This window comes from Scyliorhinus canicula, chromosome 15, assembly GCF_902713615.1.
Source record: "Scyliorhinus canicula chromosome 15, sScyCan1.1, whole genome shotgun sequence".
In the NCBI taxonomy this organism is placed as follows: Eukaryota; Metazoa; Chordata; class Chondrichthyes; order Carcharhiniformes; family Scyliorhinidae; genus Scyliorhinus; species Scyliorhinus canicula.
This window is the reverse complement of record NC_052160.1, coordinates 136011815-136034627: the sequence shown is the minus strand read 5'-3', so window position 1 is coordinate 136034627 and position 22813 is coordinate 136011815. Positions and strand designations below refer to the sequence as shown.

Sequence of the window (22813 nt, the reverse complement as noted above, 5' to 3'; positions counted from 1 at the left end):
TCGGGGGCGGAGCATCGCGGGAGGGCTTGCCGATGTCGCGCCAACGGCGTTGCAAGGGCAGGTGGCGTGACGTGATTATGCCACGCCCAAGGGGGCGGAGCGTGGCTGACCAGCGTCAAACCGGCGCCGATTTGGGCTTGGGAATGGATTCTCTGCCTGATCACCGATTACAATATTGGCGTCGGGCAACAGGGAATCCCACCCAAGGTTTCTGACTGTCATCCCTCTGTTACAAATGTTTACCTTGTTTGGAACTTTAGAGAGGATATAAAGGTCTTACGGTGCGATGGTTAATGCACCCTGCATGTGAGCCAGAAGATCTCGGTTCAAACCTCAACCCATGATGGCCATGGAAGGTCCATTCAGAATGCAGCAAATCTGTCCAATGGCAGGTGGTAAGAGTGGGAGAGATTCCTGGCCAGCCGTGCGATGGAAAGCATTTTGGAGCCTCTGCCATCACTACTCAGAGCTCAAGTCATGCATGTAAAGTGCATGTTGGCACAGCAGCTTAGACTCTCTGAGTGAACCTCCATTTGGGGAGGGGCTGTTGGTCGTCACACATTCCTTTGTGGTGCGGGATAGGCCGTCTTGTCAATTTTAGTGTTAAGGAATTTATTTCTATTGACAAATTCACTCGTAAGGTAAGCTCTGATTTAATATTTTATATCAAGTTTGATACTGTCGGATACAGAAGAAATAATTAGCATGCTTTCTGATGCCAGTTATTAACAAAGGAGAAAGGATCTCAGATAAGAAATATTGTAGTTGACCAGAGCCCACAGAATAATATCAACAAACGTCTCTCTCATTTCTTCTTGTCGCCCGCCAGCCTCTTCCCATATCTTAATCCAAAAGAATTCCAGTTGTACGAGGAGACATCTTTCTCCCTCTTCGCCAGTCCTAACCTGACTGGCCGTGAGCGGAGCTGGGTCAGGGTGGCCTCCATTTTGCACAGCTCTCGGCTGAGGGCCTGTTGCTTTCTGAGGAGGTTGTAAAGAGGGTTCCTGGGATTCTGTATCCCGTTCAGCTTCCAAGGTCGAACGGAACCGGGAAAACCTGCTGAGCTGTGGAGTTCTTCAGAGTCCACGTGATCAGCGAGGCCAACTGTGAAAAACACAAAAGCGTGGCACAGGGTGAAATAAATCCCATTCAAACAGATTCAATCCTCACATTTATCACAGATTAGATTGTTCAAATAACACCAAGTTTACTGTGCTGTCAGAGGGCTAGGATCTCACACTCTATATTTTTATAAAATATCTATATTATATATGTATGTGCAGTAATTTCTAAAATTTTAAAACTGCTCAATGACCTTTTGTTCAGCTGTGTCTGAAAGTGACTGAACAAAAAAGGCTAAAATAATAATCTTTATTGTCACAAGTTGGCTTGCATTAACACTGCAATGAAGTTACTGCGAAAAGCCCCTAGTCGCCACATTCCGGCGCCTGTTCGGGTACACGGAGGGAGAATTCAGAATGTCCAATTCACCTAACAGCACGTCTTTCGGGACTTGTGGGAGGAAACCGGAGCACCCGGAGGAAACCCACGCAGACACGGGGAGAACGTGCAGACTCCGCACAGTCAGTGACCCAAGCCAGGAATCGAACCTGGGACCCTGGCGGTATGGAGCCGTAGTGCTAACCACTATACTACCATGCTGCCCACTATTGGCTATTTGCCTATTTAATAATAATAATCTTTTATTGTCACAAGTATGAAGTGACTGTGAAAATTCCCTAGTCGCCACATTCCGGCGCCTGTTCGGGTAAGCTGGTACGGGAATTGAACCCGCGCTGCTGGCCTTGTTCTGCATTACAAACCAGCTGTCTAGCCCATTGAGCTAAACCAGACTATCTAGTTGGCAACATCCAGGAAACTCACGCTTTGTTATCTCTGAAGAGAACTTAACACCCCCCCCCCCTCCCCCCAATCTAGGCTGCAAAGACCAAATTCAAAAGGAACTGTACATTTGCAATCTACATTTCATAACACTTCTCATGCGTAACTTTGTAATCGGCTATTTAGAGAACATTGCGTTGTGAATAGTTTTTATAGAACAAATAGGAGAAGATTGTCCCTCCTATTGCCAGAGTGGGCTCAGGGGGTACTCCACCTGTGTTCCGTACACCTTTGGATCTCCACTCGTGGCCCACCAACGTAGATGTGTTTCTGAAGTCAAGTACAGATATTTAAGATGGAGAGAGATAGTTTGCGAGAGAGTGAGAGAGAGAGAGACTGGCACTTGAGCATTTGAGAAAGAGTAATGAGTGACTCAATCATATCCAGACCCTTCTATGAAGATATGGGCATCTGTACATAATTGCGGGACATGCATGAATAACTGCCCATACATTTGCATCAGAAGATCATAGATTCATGATCCCACTCCAGAGACTCGAATACAGAATGTAGACTGACACTCCGAGTGCAGAATCGAGGGAGTATGGCTCTGTTGGAGGTGCCATCATTGAGATGAGATTAAACCGAAGCCCGTCTACCCTCTCAAGTTGGGCTTGAAAGATCCCATCGTTTTATTTTGAAGCAGAGTGTGGAAGATCTCTTTCGTGTACGAGCTAATATTTATCCCTCAGCCAACATCAATATCTCACTGCAGTTTGTGGGATATTGCTGTGGGTAAATTTCCTGTCAGTCTTCCCTCAGTGAGTACACTTCAAACGTAAAGCACATTGTGATGTCCCGAGATTGTGAAAGGGGCTGTAGAAATGCAAGTCCGTCCATTTGATGATGAAGGAGGCGTCAAGTTAAATTGGTTACAGAGGACGGGATGAGAAATTAGACAAAATTTCTTTACACGGAAGGTTCCATATCATGGAAAATGGGAAAATACCCCAAATAGGGGCTGGTTTAGCTCACTCGGCTAAATCGCTGGCTTTTACAGCAGACCAAGCAGGCCAGCAGCGCGGTTCGATTCCCGTACCAGCCTCCCCGGACAGGCGCCGGAATGTGGCGACTAGGGGCTTTTCACAGTAACTTCATTGAAGCCTACTCGTGACAATAAGCGATTTTCATTTCATTTCAAACAGAGGAAAAATAGGGCTATGGAGGGATAGCAGGTATTCATTTTGAATTGTGTTAATAAAAATCTGGCACAGACAGGATGGGCTGAATGGGCTCCTTGTGTGAAATGAATACCAATGGGTAATAATTAATTTGTATAATCAACCAAGAAACTTAATAGAATTTAAAGAGTCTAATTTAAACCGTATTTTACAAATGCCTCTTTAGTCAACCATGTTATTCAAACTAATTTCATTCTTTTCATTGATTCTGGCTGGGATTCTCCATTTGGGAGTATAGTGGGCGGGATTCCCCGTTTCCCGATGCCGATTTCTTAATTGCCGATCGGGCGGAGAATTCACTTTTATGACGGAATCAGGGGCGCCGTTGTTTTACGCAGGGTGTGCATGCTCCACCCCCTCCGAAATGGCATCATCGCAGCACGCACCGCACGCTGTGGGACGGCCACAGGGGGTCACCTGAAGGCCCTCCCCCTCGCTACTCCGCCCCCAATGGGCCCAATTCACGACGGCGCAGGGAGCGTGTGGTCCCAGCCGTGCCGGAACCCCGCGTGGTGCTGCGGACTGTATCCAGCGTCGCCACAGTCGGGCGAGAGCCGTGCAGTCGGGGGGGGGGGGGGGGGGGGGGGGGACTGGTGGGGGTGGCCAGGGGGTGGTGAGGGGGTCTCCAGGGGGGCACTACCGCGCACGGCCAGCGGCATGTTGTACAGCGCGACCGCTGCAGGTCATCGCCCTTTCACATGCGTGTCAATCCCCGGAAATCCTCCGGCTGTTTATTTTCTAAAGGCCGGGCGTTTTACATGGCGGGGCTGTTAGCCCCTTACCGGTCGGAGGATGGGTGAGGGGGCGGCACCATTTTTTCCCACGGAAAAAGCCACGGATCCTCCTCGAAATCAGAGAGTCTGGCCCATTGTTCCTGCTGGAGCTGAATTGCATGCAATTCGCGTTCCCGTTGCATTCGTTCAGTGATTCGGGAAGTACAAATGGTCAAGCACTCTACCCACGTGAATTGAGAGAAATTTCCATTCCCGCTGCCGTCTGATTCAATGGGTCCGGAATTAGCGCTGAAGATCCTGACAGGCTGGAGCTGCTTACAAGCGCTTCACTCACCATAGAGTCCCACCTCGAGTCCACGGTCTTGGCACCAAGTCGTTCTCTGCTGCCCCTCCCGGCCCAGGCAGCCAGAACCCCAGCAAGCCTAACACCTTTGGAGAATATTTGAGAGTTGTCTTACCTTCTCGTCACCCCTCAACAGCCAAGGTGCCCAGGCCCCACTTCTAAAAACTGGCACCAATTTGCGGCTGCTTGTCTTCCGCCTAAGAGTGGCGGAGCATGAAGGGCGCGATTCTCTGAGCCTCGCGCCGGGCTGGAGAATCGCCGCAACCGCACCACGCTGCCCCGACGCTGGCGCGTGATTCTCCGAGAGGCAGAGAATCGGCGCCATTTAGAACATAGAACATAGAACATAGAACAGTACAGCACAGAACAGGCCCTTCAGCCCTCGATGTTGTGCCGAGCCATGATCACCCTACTCAAACCCACGTATCCACCCTATACCCGTAACCCAACAAACCCCCCCTTAACCTTACTTTTATTAGGACACTGAGGGCAATTTATCATGGCCAATCCACCTAACCCGCACATCTTTGGACTGTGGGAGGAAACCGGAGCACCCGGAGGAAACCCATGCACACACGGGGAGGATGTGCAGACTCCACACAGACAGTGACCCAGCCGGGAATCGAACCTGGGACCCTGGAGCTGTGAAGCATTTATGCTAACCACCATGCTACCCTGCTGCGCCGGTGCATTTGGCACTGCGCTGGCCACGAGCCGCTGGAATCGGCGGGGCTGCCGATCCTCCAGCCCGGATGGGCCGAGCGGCCACGCAGAAATGGCAGAATCCCGCCGGTGCCGTTCACCCATGGTCGCTGCCGGCGGGAACTCTGCGCGAAGGGTCAGGGGGGTGGCCTGTGGGGCAAGGAAAAAGCAGTCCTTCACCGGGGGGGGGGGGGGAACCTCTGATGGGGTCTGGCCCGCGATCGGGGCCCACCAATCGGCAGGCTGGCCTCTCCCCCCCCCACACCCCCCACGGGCCTACTTCGTTGCGCGGCCGGCCCCTGAACCCCCACGCCATGTTGCGTCGGGGCAACGAGAAGTCCCCTCGCGCATGAGCGGGTTGGTGCGGCACCCATTTGGCGCCGGGAAGAGAGGCTGGAGTGGTGTGAACCGCTCCAATACCATGCTGGCCCCCTGTGGGGGCCAGAATCGGTCAGTCCCTCATCCGTTTCGTGCCGTCATGAAACGTGACGGCGTTCACGACGGCGCAAACACTTTGTTTCAATTTCGGAGAATCGCGCCCGAAGTGTCCAACCTGCTAATGACATGTAAATCCATGCAAATAACGGTTTTACATTTGTCCATCAGCGCGGGTCGCAATCTTCAATAATGCCGTCAGGGACTGGAGCATGGCGACAGAATCGGTGCCGGCAGCAATTCTCCAGCCCGTCACAATTTACACCGTCAGCGTCGCGAGGCGTAGAATTCAACCCTCTGTCTGAAGTTACTGCAATGGCTTATTAGATTTCAAACCTTGATAAGAAAAATGAATCTCATGATTTTGCAAAGCAACATTTGACGGTATTGCCTGACCAGTCAATCCTCAAAGGGAATTTATTTCAGCAATCAGTCATCGTTGGAATGTAAGATGTAGACCAGGATCAATGACAGTGTTAATAGCGCAATCATCAGATGCCAGGAAAGCTGTCCAGAAGCCAATCAACCTCTGCCGCATAGTCCATGGCTCTCCAATCACTGCTCACCAACTCTGATATGTTCCTGCAGTCAAAAACAGATGTAAGGTGGAGGGAGAATGTGTGAGAAAAAGGGAGGGAGAGAGATTGACACTTGAGCCTTTAAGAAAAAAGTAGCGAGTGATTCAATCAGACCCACACACAGCTATAAAAGCATATGCATCTGTACTAGCACAGAAGTGTATTCATCAATGCATGCATATAAAACACATGGAAGTACCTGTTTTTTTTCCAATTAAGAGACAATTTAGTGTGGTCAATCCACATAACCTGCATATCTTTGGGTTGTGGGGGTGAGACCCAAGCAAACAAAGGGAGAATGTGCAAACTCCACACGGACAGTGACCCTGGCCAGGATGTAACCTGGGTCTTCGGCACCTTGAGACAGCAGTGCTAACCACTGCACCATCCGGCCATCCCGTATGTGCCTGTTATTGTGTTAGCATGGAAACATTGTCACCTGTTTCAATTTCTGGATGGGCTCATGATGAGGCACACCAGCTACTTGGTGGTGCTGTGGCTGCGCGACCCCAATGACTCTTCAATTCCTTTGACTGTGGAACTGATTGCACGGCCCACCATCCAACCGGTCCGGAGCTAAAAGGACAGGCGGCTTCCGAAGTCCTGATTTGCTTAGGAAGAGATGCTGACAGATTCAAACAGGCAGCTGCTTGGGGCACCCGTTTTTCAGGTTGTTGGCTGCATCATTGGGTTTGGCAAATTGTATTTCGAGGCCCTTACTCACTCAGAGATTCAGTCTCACTTCTGTTCGGCAAAGAAGAAAAATAAATTTGCAGCACAACATCTCGTGCAGTATGAACTGTACCTGCAAACTGCGGACTGTGGATTGTCACGTCCCTGACCAAGTTCCTGTCCAAGGGGCTTCCTAGTTGTCCGTCAAAGAAGAGGATGAGCAGGAATAGCAGGAGTGTCTTCATCCTGGGAATCGTGGTAGAATATTGGCAAACTGCAAGAGAAAGTGAGTGTTGGTCATTGCTTCAAGGGAATTATTATCTTCATTCAGCAATTAGGCACTTGATTTGTCAGGAGATGGAGTTCACAGGGTTTGCGAATCTGTGCGCCTGCAATCCGCAACTCTGACTTGATTCATATCTGGAGTGCGTCTCGTGGAAGTGAGTGGGTGGCAGTGGATGAAAGTGTTGATCAGCAGGGTGTCTGCCCTTTGTTCTGTGAGCAACATAAAAGGCAACTCACTCCAAACCCGCGCAGATTTATCTACAGTGATCTTTAACAAATATACCGAGCCATGATTACTGCTTGCTTCATGCAGTCTGGTGGCCAGATTTGAAATGATCACGTTATAAAGAATGTGACCCGTGCAGTGCCCTCACCGAGAATATCTTGGATTCAATAACGTTGCATTTTTATTTCCAATCCCCAATAACAGAAGTGTGGATCAGAGTTTCATCTCTGCCGGGGCAGGATGGTCACTAGGCAAGCTTGGCAATGGAGTGAATAAGTGGTCAGATACTCATCTCAGGGTCATATATGACACCAAGGTGGTGAGCAGTTTTGCTCTGCCTCAGTTGTCAAGTGACTGAGGAATAGGTGCTCCGTTGGGGAGAACTCTGCAAAGAGGATGGATTCACATTGTTTAGTTGGAGGATGTCGCTGCTGCTTCAGACGGCGGACAAGCAGGGACAAACTGAGAGAGGTGATGGTGAGATAGACCTTTTCCTTAACAAACAACTATTTCCATTTTTTTAATACAGGGACCCATTCAACATCACACAGCCTCCCTCGGATGGAAGAGGGTGGTAATCAGACGTATAGTACGCACAACATTCCTGCCAACCTTTCACCCCTAATGCCGACCGAGAAGCTCGCTGACTTGCAGAAGCCTTTCTGAGTGAACAGCAAACAAGGTACTCCAATCCCAATCTTCCAGGGAGAGGCACTTTGCCCCCCCCCCCCCCCCCCCCCACACACACAGCCACCCTCCATCACCCCCACACCCCCCACTCCCCAATGCTTTATGCCTCCCATCTCTTCCAGATCTACAGGGTGAGCTGATTAAACAACTAGAAACATCTGGATTAAGATGGCAAACTTCAAATAACGTTCATCCTGTTCCTCGTACTGTTGGTGACTGCAGTAAACACCAGTTCCTCGGGGCAGCACGGTGGCGCAGTGGTTAGCACTGCTGCCTCACGGCGCTGAGGTTCCAGGTTCGATACCGGCTCTGGGTCACTGTCCGTGTGGAGTTTGAACATTTTCCCCGTGTTTGCGTGGGTGGCAGCCCCCCCCCCACAACCCAATGATGCGCAGGATAGGTGGATTGGCCACGCTAAATTGCCCCTTAATTGGAAAAAAATGAAGGGGGTACTCTAAAATTTAAAAAAAACAGCAGCTCCTCATGCAAATGATGAAAGGCATTTGACATTTAACTGACACAGTTCCTAAATGATGCAAGGGCACTGACTGAGCTGTACTACTTGGAAAGGTCATTCTCCAACCATGGAGCCTTTATTCTCCGATGATCAGGGATGGGAATGCAGCGCACTGGTTTTAAGTAGACAGTTTTACAAAGAATCATTTGCGCGGGCTCGGTTGTGGCAGTCGCCTTGTGTCGTGAGTTTGCCGGCCCGTTGTTTCTGTCATGACGGAGTGATGCAACGCAAGTCGGCGTGTGCGCCATTTCCTTTGTTCAGAAAGGCAGTGAAGAGCCAAGGCCCAGAGTGCAGGACAAGACTGAAGAGAAGAAGAGACAAATGAGTGAAGTGATTATGGGCCGGTAAGAAGCCTGTAAATTGTTGGCCGAAGGATTAACTGGGAAGTCTCACAGTTCTGAGCTGATGGTAAAGATTTACAACATGATTCACGGAACAGGGATGACTCACAGAGTGTGGGGTTGGGGGTGGCGGGGGGTGGGACGTGGGGGGGGGGGGGGGGGTAGATAACACGTATAGAATGATGTCTATAGAGCTTTGCAACAGTGAAGGGAAAATTCACAGGAGTAATGATTAAACTATAATTAGCAAAATAAAGAGAGGATAGGTGGTGATAGAAAAAACAAGGAGCCAGATTCGAGTTGCTTCTCTATTATCATCGACAGGACAGTCATTCCAGCATGACATCATCAACTTCTCTGAATCAACTTTACATATGGTCTCCTTTTGCCAGCATTTGTAAAGGATTTGTCACTCTGGTCAAAGCAATGCAGCAAACACTTTGCAAAATGGTCAGTTACCAGGGAGTGGATGCTACTACATTTACTGCCTTCTTTCCACCCCCCCCCCCCTTGCTTCCAATGGCGTTTTCTCGTACATGACATTCCTTCTCAAACTATTTCGGCTTTGTCAGTTTTGCAGCACGCGTGTGAATGTGTGTGAATTCACATGGGCGTACGTTTGCTTGCAACAAACAGGACTTTCTTATCATAGGAGCAATCAGGACAGGAGTTGACCATTCGGCCCCTCAAACCTATTCTGCCTCTAGGTTAGTCCATATTACAAATCCCTATGTATCTTTGTACGAATAATCTTGCGTTTGCCCAAAATACCTTTGCTTTAAAAAGAACCCTCTGACAGATTTTGCTTTGCTGAAAATATTAAAATCATTTAACTGAAAGGGTGGCGCAGTGGCACCTTGGTTAGCACGGCTGCCTCACAGCACCAGGGACCCGAGTTCAATTCCAATCTTGGGAACTATCTGTGGAGATTGCTCCTTCTCCCAGTGACTACGTGGGTTTCCTCCGGGTGCTTTGGTTTCCTCCCATAGTCCAAACATGTGCAGGTTAGGTGGATTGGCCATGAGAAATTGCCCCATAGTGTCCAAAAGGTTAGGTGGGCGGTTGGCCTACAGGATTGGGGGGGGGGGGGGGGGGGGGAGTGGAGTGGGCCAAGGTAGAGTCCCCTCTCAGAGAGAGTTGGTGCAGACTCAATGGGCCAAATGGCCTCCTCCTGCACTGTAGTGATTGTATGATTCTATGAATTATTGGCCATTCCTTTAATGAAGGAATTCTGGAGGTATTAAATTTACTGGTACAACACAGTACAAGAATTACCTGAAGAACAGTCTTCAAAAGAAGGTCTAAACGTTGGTGAAATGATATTCAAGAATTACTTCTAGAGAGTGACCATCATCTGTCACTGTTGAAACCTTCCACTTGTTTGTATTCCACCTCGCCACCCAACACTTTCTCTATTTCTCGACTGAAGGGCCGGAGTCTTTCGGGGGTGCTGTTTCACAGACTGTAAAAACATGAAAAGCATCACAAACTCAACCTAATTCCTGTTCTCATCCATGCGCTCCTGCCAGCCATCGTCACTAAACAAAGGAGAGGGGAGAAAGAGACTTAGCTGATGTAGGTGCTCCCTCGCCACCAGGGACATCGGCCTAATTGCAGCCGCCCAACTGTTACGCTGGTGAGCAAACAAATGCGGAATTGACCTGCTGTTCTGTATGACTCCAGGTGACCAAATCTCGTGGAGAAAATTAAGAGGTGGCCTGCCACAGGGGTCGGTACGGGCAGGGATAAGGTGATAATGCCAGAGCTGTGAGAGGATGGGAGGGGGGGGGGGGGGGGGGGGGGGGGGGGTGGCGGGATGCTACCAGAGCTGCGATGGTGTGGTAGGGGGCTTGGTGAACTTGGTGAACAAGAGGAAACCTGGTACTGTGCATGGGGGGGGGGGGGGGGGGGGGAAGGTTTAAAGGTCCATATTATGGATAACCAGTATCCCAGCACTGTGAAGCCCAGGTCATTTTACAGATGATCCTGTAAAATAATAATAATAATCTTTATTATTGTCACAAGTAGGCTTGCATTATAATTGGAATGAAGTTACTGTGAAAAGCCCCTAGTCGCCACATTCCGGCGCCTGTTCAGGTACACAGAGGGAGAATTCAGAATGTCCAATTTCGCCAAACAAGCATGTCTTTCGGGACATGCGGGAGGAAACCGGAGCACCCGGAGGAAACCCACGCAGACACGGGGAGAATGTGCAGACTCCGCACAGACAGTGACCCAAGCCGGGAATCGAACCTGTGACCCTGGCGCTGTTTAGTAACAGTGCTAACCACTGTGCTACCGTGCCGCCGGTAATATAAAATAAAGGACCCTAGCATGATTAGTACCTTAACACAAGGTAGAACAGACGCACTGGAGTTTTACATGCATTTGTTAATGTTGTTGCTAATTAAGTTAATTCCTCTAATTTTACGGAGGATGCACTGTGCTGGAAATTTAACAATATTCTAAATAAAATGACACCTTTCTAACCTCTGCAACAAAGCCAAAAAAGGTTGAGGAGGAATGCCATGTCCAAGGAAGGGTTGTAAGAATCAAAGGAGAGAAAGAATATCATACCAGTACGAGCATCCATTCGCTTGCACCCGATCATTTTGTCCTTTTGCATTGCTCGGAAAAGAGTAACAAATTTTACTCAGCCGTTGGCAAAAGGGGGGCGTCTATTAAGTTGATTCGGAGCACCCGACGATTTATTTCATCCTCTGCTCATGTTAAACACTCCCGTGCAGTTAATGATTGAAATTTCTGGAGTAATCACTTCTGTAAATATTAATGGAAAATGCAGAAATCTTCAAAAGAAAACTACCTTCCCTCCCGAGGTTAAACACAAGGCATTACTTCTGGGTGGGGCAAATCTGAGCTGGGGTAAGTGCCTTTATCAACAAGATGATAAACAAAAGTTTATATTGAGAAAACGATGCAGATTGGAAATACGTACCGAGAGTTGGGCTGATGGGCTTCCTCGAAGAATCTGTGAGAGCGTTCAACCACTTCTTGCGCCGGGGTGTGCTATCGCAGATGGGTCGCTGGTGTGGGTAAGATTCCTGAGCACAGAGACCCCTTTCCTCTGATCGAGCTGAAAGGTGCCTATTTCGGACAGGCACACTGGCTGTCTCTCTCGCTTTCTGTTTCAGGCAGGGTCCATGCTGAGTGCCTGGGTTGCTGCATTTGAAATTCACTCCAACTTCCCTCCAGCCCCTTTTATACAATTAGCCACCCACGTCACTGCACAGGCTCCAGTTTGTGAGTTTCATTGAAATGAGCAGCTTTGAGTCAGACCTGTCATAGCTCCAGGTTGAGGGTGGGAGGGTGCAGAAATTCAGTCCTCCCCCCACCCCCCCACTCCATCAGTCCAGTTGATTGGCTGTGTCTGCAGAAATCCCTCGGCAGTGCCTGATTATCTGTATTAACGGAGAAGCCTGACATTCTCCCTAAAAAAAAAAGACAAAGCTTTGCTCGAGAATTCTGAGATTCCAGTGATGGCGTTTTAAAATTTGAAATGAAGGCGAAATATTCCTTGCTCGTCCGGTAGAAAATAGCAGCTCATAAATAAGAATGCAAGAATAAGGGGTCAGTGCAAAGGTCGCTCAGCCTTCAAGCCCGCTCTTCGCCATTCAATATGATCATGGCTGATCTTCCATCTCAATTCGTTAGCATACATGCTTCACAGCTCCAGGGTCCCAGGTTCGATTCCCGGCTGGGTCACTGTCTGTGTGGAGTCTGCACGTCCTCCCCCTGTGTGCGTGGGTTTCCTCCGGGTGCTCCGGTTTCCTTCCACAGTCCAAAGATGTGCGGGTTAGGTGGATTGGCCATGCTAAATTGCCCGTAGTGTCCTAAAAAAAAAAGTAAGGTTAAGGGGGGGGTTGTTGGGTTACGGGTATAGGGTGGATCCGTGGGTTTGAGTAGGGTGATCATGGCTCGGCACAACATTGAGGGCCGAAGGGCCTGTTCTGTGCTGTACTGTTCTATGTCTACTGTTCTATGTCTATGTCTAATTCCACTTGCCCAAGCGATCCCGAACCCCGTTAAATCCCTTAATAGCCTATCAAAGGGCGCCACCTTCCCGAAACTGTGCCCAACGAATTTTAAAATAAAAACTGGGATGAATCAAGATTGCCACAGCACCTGTGGGGAGAGAAACGGGGCTAATGTTTCGGGTCCTTCTTCAGAAGACGTCAGCAGTTGTGAGGAAAGGTCAGATTGGACGCAGAACGGTGGGTGGGATTTTGCAGTCGGCACCACCGACGTTGGTTCTCCCCCCCCCACCCCACCGCCCGGCGCCCCTCACAGCGGGTTCCCTGACGGTGGGGCAAGAGAGCCATGCAAAACACTGCGGCTTTCAGCAGGGCTAGGAAGAAACCACCACCAGCCAATGTCTCGCTGCATCCGTCACGGGAAAACCTGTCACAAGAGGGCCGGAAACCCTCTTCCGTTGATCCGAATTCTCTCTCCGGAGATGCTGTGGAGATGAGCTGAGTATTTCCAGCACTTTCTGTTTTTCTTTCAGATTTCCAGCACCTGAGGTATCAGTCCATACCTCAGCAAAGCATCCTCTTCCCACTTGATTTCCCGCTCCCCACCCTTTCCTTGTAACTGGTGTCCAGAGGCCAGTAGCAGCAACGTTACTGCACCCTCTGCTGAGGCTAGATAATTCAGTACAGATCTGAAAGACCCTTGGACCTCAGCAGCAACAATCTGAAATTTTACTGTCCCCCCGTGTGACATTATGATAAATGTACAGAACTGTAAGGGTTAATGTTATGTCCAAATCAATCACTAGAGGGAGCTAGATATAGAACTATATAAAACATCAATGCTAAGCCCTGTGGGTGAGAGGTTGAGGAGAAAACCAGAAAACAGACTGTAGGAAAGATCTTGGGCAAAATTCTCCCAAAACGGGAGAAATCGTAAAACTGCCGTAAAACCCGGGCGGGTTTTACGGCAGCGCGCCCCTTCCCGACGGGGGACCGATTCTGGTCCCCCGTCGGGGCTAGCAGCCCGACGTCGGAGGCTCCGACAAGTCGGGCTTAACGAAAATCGTTAAGCCCGCTTGCCGGAGTTAGCGCCGGCTGACGCGTCATATGACGTCAGCCGCGCATGCGCAGGTGGGAAGACTCCACCCGCGCATGCGCGGGTGACGTCATCGCGTTTTTGCGCGAAACCCGCGCATGCGCGGGCCGGGTTGCCCCTCAGCCGCCCCGCGTATTGATACTGCGGGGCGGCGGAAGGACAAATAGTGCGCGGGCATCGGGCCCGCTGCCCGCGATCGGTGGGCCCATGGCACCCTTGGCACGGCCGTGGTACTGCCGTGCCAATCGGTGCCATGATTATTTTTTGCGAGTTTGTCACGACGTTTTTACGAACGGCAGGACCAGGTGTGTTTGCCGTTCGTAAAAAGGTCGTAAAGGGCTGGGACTTCGGCCCTTCTAACAGCTGAGAATCGCTGCCGGCCGTAAAAAAACGGCGGCAGCGATTCTTGTCGGGATTTCGGCGGGGGGGGGGGGAGAATAGCGGGAGGGCGTCAAAAAAGTCGGGAAGGCCCTCCCCCTATTCTCCCAGCCATCGTGGGGGGGGGGAGAATTTCGCCCAGTGTAAGTGAGAGCAGATCATAGTTAATCTATTAGTGTAGCGATTAGTAGTAGATGAGTGTAGATTGTACGTTTCTTATTAACTGTTTATTATCCAGGAGTAAGTGTTGAATCCAATTAAGTAGTGTAAATAAATATTTAGCTTTGTTCAAGATAAAAGGTGTTTGTGGTCTTTGTGAACACTACGCCAACCATCCTAAGATTAGAAGCACAAAGAACGCCACACCCCGAATGGAGGGAAGCATCTCAGAGGGCTTGACAAAGAGGACAGTGAAACCAAAGCACAGGGACAGGGAGGTGGAACAGAGAGGTAGAACGGTAAAATGAAGGGGGTGGTTGTGGGAAGGTCTCGTTGGGGGAGCGACATCCAAAGGCAGAAGGTGGTGGGTCACAAATCCAGATGGCAAAAGCAGAGTAGCTGTTTGAACAGCTGCTGACACCATTTGTCAGTCCTGAGAAACCACGGGCAGGATGTTGCGATAAGCTCACGAGAGAGAATCAATTTAGCAACAGATAAACTACTGGAACTCTGAATGAAAAACAGGAAGTACTGAAAGTACAAACTGAGAATGGATACCAGTTGATTGATCCCTATTTTCTGTTGGGTTACAAACCCCTCCGAGCAAAGGCCAAACAATAGTTTTGCAGATGGTTATTGATCTCTGACATAGCTCTTCACTATTCTTCTTCCAAGCTCGTTGTTCCGTGAACCAACACCACTCCATCCCAATCTCCTCCCTGAGTTCCAGCCTCTTAATCCAATGGGTTGAACTTTACCTGCCCCCTGGTGGCAGAAGCGAAGGTGGGGAAGGGGAGATGGGTGATGTGGGGGAGTTGGAATTGGCAGGAATTTAAGGGAATAGGACAGTAGGAAAACCTCCAGGCATGTTTCCCTGGGAAGTGCACGTCAGCATTCCGCACATAGTGGGAGGAGGCAATTTAAATAGTTAAGGCCTTGCTTAGATTCATTTTTCCAGTGATCTAGCATCCCCACACTCCAGGGGGAGGCCTCCAGTTCCAGTGGGACCGCCTCCTTGCGGCAGTTCTGGGGCCCATCCATGCCAGAGGGTCCATCCTCAAAGAGGGCGTGGGCTGGGAGGCACCCGCTGTGGCCCCAACAATCGAACTGGAAAGGTTTATCCCACCAAATCAAAGGGCCTGCCACCATTCCCCCCCCCCCTCAAAAACATTTGGCCCCCTCCATGTTGAGAAGCCCTTGCCCTCTCAGCGCCTACGGCAGCAGTGTTGACCTCTTCTGGTGGGACTGCTGGAGTTCTAGAGCTGCCAGACCTGTGATTAGGCCAGCAGCCTACCCACAAACCCTTAATCAGACAAGCGGGGCAGAGGCCTCCTCAAGAGAAAGCGCTCCAATGGTTTGGCTCCCAGCAAGTGTGGGCCTGGTTTGAAAATACCTCGACAGACAAAAGCAGTTCACAAAAACTCACGGAATGAAAGAAGATGCACGTTGGCACCTCCAGCTTTGAACATTCCAATATTTCAGTAAAGGTGTGTCTCTCCTCCCCTAGACTGCGAAAAGAAAATTGATTTCTTCCATATTATTTTAGCACTTGGAATATTGCGCACAATTCTGGTCGCCACACTACCAGAAGGATGTGGAGGCTTTGGAGAGGGTGCAGAGGAGGTTTGTCAGGATGTCGCCTGGTCTGGAGGATGTTAGCTATGTGGAGAGTCTAAATAGACTTGGACTGTTTTCATTAGAAAGACGGAGGTTGAATGGTGGCCTGATAAAGGTCTACAAGATTATGAGAGGCATGGATAGAGTGGATGGGCAGGCACTCTTTCCCAAGGTGGCGGGGTGAGTAACCAGGGGGCATAGGTTTAAGGTCCATCGGGCCAAGTTTAAAGGAGATGTGCGAGACGGTTTTTTTACGCAGAGGGTGGTGAGTGCCTGGAATGCGTTGCCAGGGGAGGTTGTGGAAACAGGTAACGGCGTTCAAAAGGCATCTTGACAAACACATGGATAGGATGGGTATAGCGGGATATGGCACAAGGAAGTGCTGAGTGTTTTGGCAAAGGTTGGTATCATGACCGGTACAGGCTTGGAGGGCTGAAGGGCCTGTTCCTGTGCTATATTGTTCTTTGTTCTTTATGTGCCTCAGACTGGTTAGCATCGTGCTTTTGAGTTTCTTGTACAGAACGTTGCAATAACCCTATCGTCCCAGGAACAAAACACTGAGTTGACCAGTTCTAATCTGAGTGCACATATATGTCATGCAGCAATCCAACACTATTATCTAGCGCCAGTTATGCCTAATGAACCATCCTTCGGGCTACCTGCTGTTTGATTTGGGTGGAGAATCTACAATAGGCAATTGTTTCCAAACCACAGTTCAGCACCTCATTCTTCCAAATCAAACTTACAAACTGAAAACCTGGATTGATAATGTTATGATGTAAGGACCCTTCCTGACGCTTCCCTGAAGTGAGGAGCTCAAAAGTTGAAAAATAGTGCACTGCGCTATTGGAGATTTAACTTTTGAACAGCAGAACTCGGAGAGATCGGAGGGATTTGGTTCAATTGTTTGGCTGGTGGCCAATGAATTGGCCAAAGGCTGTATTCTGCCAGGTGACAGGCGGTGATTGGGTCCTACCCATGCAGAATGGTCTTCCGAGGACCCAGGAAGGACAATTGGATCCTGAACACTGAGAGGAGAAGCTGTGAGCTGCTGGCTTTCTCTCTCTCTATCTCTCTTTCTCCAGAAATGTTGCCTCCCTACTGTTTTGAGTTCTTGTTGAATTTGCCGTGAAAACCATTACAGACTGAAAGCAAAAAAACCACAAAACGAAAGCCTAGACTGATGAAAGGTGCACTTGAAGATGCCCATCTGATAAATAGACTTCTATCCTTTATATCTTTCTTCACACCTCTTTCCCATCTGTGTGTGTCTGTCTTGTGTGTACGGAGGGTGGGGTTAGTTAACGAGGGTGGGGGGGGGGGGGGGGGGGGGGTGAGGGGGGTCTAGAAATTAGACAATAGTTAACCAGTTGTATTTGCTGCATATTTACTCAAGTTATTAATCAAAATGAACTGTGTTTAAATTTACAAACCTGGTGACTGTAGTGATTGGGCAGCCCGAGACCAATGGCTTCGAGTATTTTCTAAGAATTAATTTGTTAATTTTAATTGTGTTGCGACTCCGGGTCAAGTGGGGCTGGAATTGACTAGCCGAGGGGGGGTCATAACAATGAAATGTCAAATTCAGCAGTAACCAGTAGAATTGTAGAATTTTAGAACATTCCTGCACAGAGAGAGGCAATTTAGTCCACCTTGTCAATTAGCTAGCGACTGGTACCCATTATGCATGTCTCTATCTGCCATTGCACATGTTGATGATGTCAATTGAGGACCAATTATGGTGCCAATTGTGTAGAGGAGCAGAGCTCATTCTGCTTTGTGTGTGCCCATGGTGCCCTGTTTGAGTGTTTCTGGGTGCCCGCTGTGTATGCTACCAGTCTGCTTTGAGTTTTCTCATGGTTCCCATTGTGTACATACGTAGCACCCATTGTACCCACCAAGCCCTGTGAATTCTGTTTGCCAATTGTACACAACCTGTTCAAACAAAATGCCCATCGTTTGCCCAACCATGCTCACTCATCGTTGGCACTGGAACAGCGACGTTTGGAGGGACAGCAATGCAAATAGGGCTGGAAGGGGGGTGTGCAGTGGGCACAGTGAGAGTGAGGCCAAGGTTGGAATCAAGGACAAGGATGAGACTAGTAGGACAATGATAAGTCTGTGCGGAGTCTACACTTTCTCCCCGTGCCTGCGTGGGTTTCCTCCGGGTGCTCCGGTTACCGCCCACAGTCCACGATGTGCAGGTTAGGTGGATTGGTTTACTAAATTGGCCTAGGTGGGGTTACGGGGATACGGTGTGGATTTGGCCTAGGTGGGCCGCTCTTTCAGAGGGTCAATGCAGACTCGGTTGGCCAAATGGCCTTCTTCTGCACTGTAGGGATTCTAAGATTTAAGAAAAATCAAGGGCGCGATTCTCCGCAAATGCGGAGAATCGTAAAGGCTGCCATGGGACAGGCCGTGACCCACGGCAGCCTTCACGGCCACTTCCGGGGCCGATTCTCCCCCCCGGGGCCGATTCTCCCCCCCGGGCGGGGCTAGGAGCGCTGCCCCGTGCGTCACGGTGGTGCGGCCTTGACGACGGTCGTCAAGGCCGCACGTCAAGCGTCACGGTGGCTGATGCGGCCGATGACGTCAGCCGCGCATGCGCAGGTTGGACAACGCCAACACGCGCATGCGCAGTTGGCATCTTTCTCCTCAGCCGCCCGGCAAGACGTGGTGGCTTGATCTTGCCGGGCGGCGGAGGGGAAAGTGTGCGTCTGTTTTGGACGCTGGCCCGATGATCGGTGGGCACTGATCGGGGGCCTGTCCCCTCCCGAGCACAGTCGTGGTTCTCCCGTGCCAATCGGGCCTCTAGGTGCCCCAAACGGGCATCTGGCGCCCGTTTCACGATGGTAGCGAGCAGGTGTGTTTGCTGCCGTGGTGAAACGGGCGTGAAGGCCCGGCCGCTCGGCCCATTGGCCTCGGAGAATCGCCACTCGTCGTAAAAAACGGCGAGTGGCGATTCGTGGCGTGGGGGGGGGGGGGGGGGGAGAATAGCGGGAGGGCGTGAAAAATGTCGGGAGGCCCTCCCGCTAATTCTCCCAGCCGGCGTGGGGGGCGGAGAATCGCGCCCCAAGTATTTCCGTTCTGTCGCTGTATGATATTATATATGAAAGGGTGCTCTCTGTCCTTTTGGCTCAACACCTAGTTGCCCACCATGGGAATTTTATAAGGCAGGTCAGCACAATTTTCATTGTTTGAAAAACCAAAACTTCATTCAGTGCCGACCAATGAAGTTCCAGATTTGACTCGTGATCTCTGCTGTGAAGTCTGTCAGTGGCTTTGATCTTATTTTTTCTTCCGGTCTCTCCTAAACCAATCTTTCATTCCCCCTCTACCTTTCTCTACCTGATTTGACCCTAAATTACCCTAATCTTCTTCTCCATCGTTCTTCTGTTTCTTTGTCAACCCTAACATCTCATCGCTTCAGGAAATGGACGGTTGTCCCTGCTATTCTCTGCGATCCCGGTTGCCCCATCCACCTGGGACAGCCATTATCCCTTTGCACTTCCAGCAAATAACGACACACACGCTTTCCTGGCTGAAGAGTGCTGGATAAAGGGAATACTGTGAGGTTCCTCTCTCCAGGGCGTGATTCTCCAGCCTTTCAGCCACGTGGCATGAGGCGGCGTGGCGTTCAGAGGCGGGGAGGGGGGGGGGGGGGATTCTCTGCCTCCGCCACTGCCAATGGGAATTTCCATTGAAGTCACCCTGTGGGCGGGGCTGCGCTGCCGGCGTTCCAGAGAATCCCACTGCCGGTGAATGACCGTGGAATTCCGGCTCTGGTCCATAGCTGAGTCACAACAACATATGAAGCTGAAACAGATTTAAGATATTTGGGGGGGTGGGTTCTGGATTTCCTGAAATGGGCACCGGGTTTCCCAATCCAGCAGAAAATCGCGTGTGGCAGAAAATGGGATCACGCTCAGCGAACTACACGCCCCGCGCTGGTTAGAGGATGCAAATCGGTAATATTCACCCATTTACATCTGATTACCTCGCTGCAAGCCTGAATCCCCCCCCCCCCCACCCCCCCCCCCCACCCCCCCCCCCCCCCCCCCCACCCCACCCCGCAGTTATGTACTGACCCCCACAGCAGGAAATCCTCCCAGGGGGGATTTGTTGCAAGTTTTCCCAAGTGTGACCCTGACATGGTGGACTCCGCAATGGGTCAAGGGGGCCAGTGCATTAATGAGGTGCCCCCCCCAAAGTCCATCAGAAGGTCCCCTCCCCATAACACAAATTCTGCCCCTCCACCACCCCCACCCTCCCGAGTCCCCATCAGACCGCCTTCAGTCCCCCCCATCAGACCCCCTTCTGAGACCTCGATTAGATCCCCACTCAGAGATTCCCATCAGAGATTCCCATCAGAGACTCCCATCAGAGACTCCCATCAAAGACCCCTAACAGAGATTCCCATCTGAAAGCTGAAGAGCAGTCCAAGTGCTGGAGTTAAGAGTAACTGCATTTTCTCTTACCCTTCCCTAACATCTGCTGTCGCAGACTAAGGTGTTTAAAGCAGCAGATGTTACAAGTTTCAGTGGCTTCCTCAAAAGCCAAGTATCCTTCAAAGGCTTCAAATCCCTTGACAGCCTTTGAAATGCAAATCTTCCATTCAATTTCACACAGCAATACATTGCATTAGCCAATGATTGAGTTTTCTTATGCCAGAGACAAGTACTTTGTGGATTGTTGATCAATATTTCCCTTCATGCTTGAATACATCTCAATTACCCTGTTTTGATGTTAACCTCAATGTTTATAAACACTTTTGCAATGATTGACAGTTCCTCACCACTTCAAAAGCAGTTAAGTGCTTTCTGCTGTGAAAAATGGAGTGATCACTGATGGGGATCTAATGGGGTTCTCCGATGGAGGGTCTGATGGAAATCTCTGACGGAGCTCTCTGATGGGAGGTCTCTGATGAGGGGTCATTGATGAGGGGTCTGATGAGGGGTCTCTGTTGGGTGGCCTCTTCTGGGGGGGGTCTGATGGGGGTCCTTGATGGGGAGTCTCTGATGGGAGTTTCTGATGGAAATCTCTGATGGGTTCTCTGATGGGACAGCGGCAGGAACAGAGAATCCTGCCCATCTTTTCTGAAAATAAAAAGAGACAGGTTGTTGTAGAGGCTGTTCATCAGGATAGATGCAAGAATACCACATTTCAAAGGGAGAAACAGTTTATTTTTTCAGCAGTGTGCAGGTTCTGAACCACCAGGTTCATGTCATTGGCAACTCCAGATTGATACCCAGTCATAAAGCCCACAAACTTTATGAACCAGGTATTTGTTCAATAAAAAAAAGATTGAGTCAAAACCTGAATTACAATACAAACATTTGTGTAGACAATCTACCAAGTCAGATTGTTGAGTGAATCTGCCACTCAGTTTAATTGAAACAGATTTACCACATGCCCAGTGTATTTGTCTCAGATACGTAGCAAGGAGAGGAGGCTGGTATTTACAAAGTGATGGTGGTCCGCTGATTGTTCGAGAGGGTCTATGATGGTGGAGAAGCCTATGGAGAGGATTGCAAAGCTGGCTGCGAATCACTGGAGAAAAGAGAGCAGGAGAGATGGAAGGAGAAAGATCAACAACGAATGATCCTGTGACAGAGCAACAACTTACGTTTTTATAGCACCTTTTTGAGCTTCTGAGGTGAAGACGTTTCGCAAGGGAATTGCAGAGTTTCGAGCCCAAGTGGCTGAAGGCACAGATGCCAGTGTTGGAGCGGTGAAGATTGGCAATGCACAGGAAGCCACCATTCAAGGAGGGCAGAGACCTCAGAAGGGCTGGACTAGGTTACAGAGATAGGGAGAGGTGAGGCTATGGGAGGATTTGAAGACATTGATGAGGCATTGGTGGACTCGGGAACCAATTAAGTCAGCAAACTCAGAATCAACAGGAATGAAATGAATGAACAGGAATGAAAGAGAAGACAATGATCCACTGGAATAAACAGCTTCACTGCTATATTGGACAGGATCAATTTGTTTCCCATGGTACCAGCCCAAGCTGGATATGCTGCACTGAAGTTGTGATAGTGACAGGTTGTAATCAGATGATTTCTTCAATTGCTCATTCAGTTTCATAGTTCCCTGGCTTGCCTTCACACCAAAGAGCCTCTCTCACTAAATTTCTTCAACACCTGGAAAAATAAACAAGGAAGTGTGATGAGACCTTAGAATTGGCAATTAAGGTTCCTCTCCATTTGTTATCTGTCAGTTACTATGTGGAGACTGATTCTGCTCCCTTTCCTTAAACGTTAGTCCATAAAGATGAAAGGACTAATGGCATCTGCTTCACAGTACTTCTCAATGTTGTGCCATTTCCAAGTGCCAATTTGATGATCAATTAAGTGCTGTTTGCATGTTCTGTGCCCCCTTGCGAATTTGAAACTGCTTTGAAATTGCGTTGCAGAAACCCTACAGCAAACAGAGAGGAAGGGTTAGATTGAAAACCCCGGCAGGGAGTTGGGTAAAACAACACACCAGCCAGTTTGCTAAATCGCCCATTCCCAGCAGTGCGTTTACGAATACAAACTCTAGATAGGCTGACACCTCAAGACTGTACTTAGGGAGTGCCACGTCGTAGAATGGGACTCACATTGCATGAAAGGCTCTGCCAAAACCCTGTCTGTTCTTGCAGGTGGATGTAAGTGATTTAATGGTACGCTTGGAGGAAGCGCAGGAGTGGCATTCTGGTACAAACTTAAAATACTGCAGATGCTTGAAATCTAAACCAAGAACAGAAAGTAGCGGAAATACTCAGCAGGTCAATGGAGAGAGAAACAGAGTTAACATTTCATGTTGATTACCTTTATTACAATCCCAGGCCAGACCTCAACAATGGCTAGGATACTGGACCGAAATTCCAATATTTTAGTTTATTTGTATGACTGTGCAGAAAGAATACTCACTCCAGGAGTGATTGCACAGAAAAATAGGGATTTGGTGTTTAAAACAAA

General features: G+C 49.6%; 1 protein-coding gene and 1 long non-coding RNA gene across 2 annotated transcripts in view; one reads left to right on the top strand and one right to left on the bottom strand.

The window, feature by feature from the left end:
• Positions 1 to 8399: 8399 nt before the first annotated feature.
• Positions 8400 to 22813, top strand: part of LOC119979000 — a 17168-nt gene continuing 2754 nt past the window's right edge. Inside the window, exon 1 of the long non-coding RNA XR_005463616.1 lies at positions 8400 to 8673. This is a non-coding gene — a long non-coding RNA (uncharacterized LOC119979000). The remainder of the gene's footprint in view (positions 8674 to 22813) is intronic.
• Positions 21010 to 22813, bottom strand: part of golt1a (golgi transport 1A) — a 24213-nt gene continuing 22409 nt past the window's right edge. Inside the window, exon 5 of the mRNA XM_038820972.1 lies at positions 21010 to 21994. Coding sequence (XP_038676900.1) covers positions 21956 to 21994 — 39 coding nt within the window. The 3' untranslated portion in view covers positions 21010 to 21955. The remainder of the gene's footprint in view (positions 21995 to 22813) is intronic.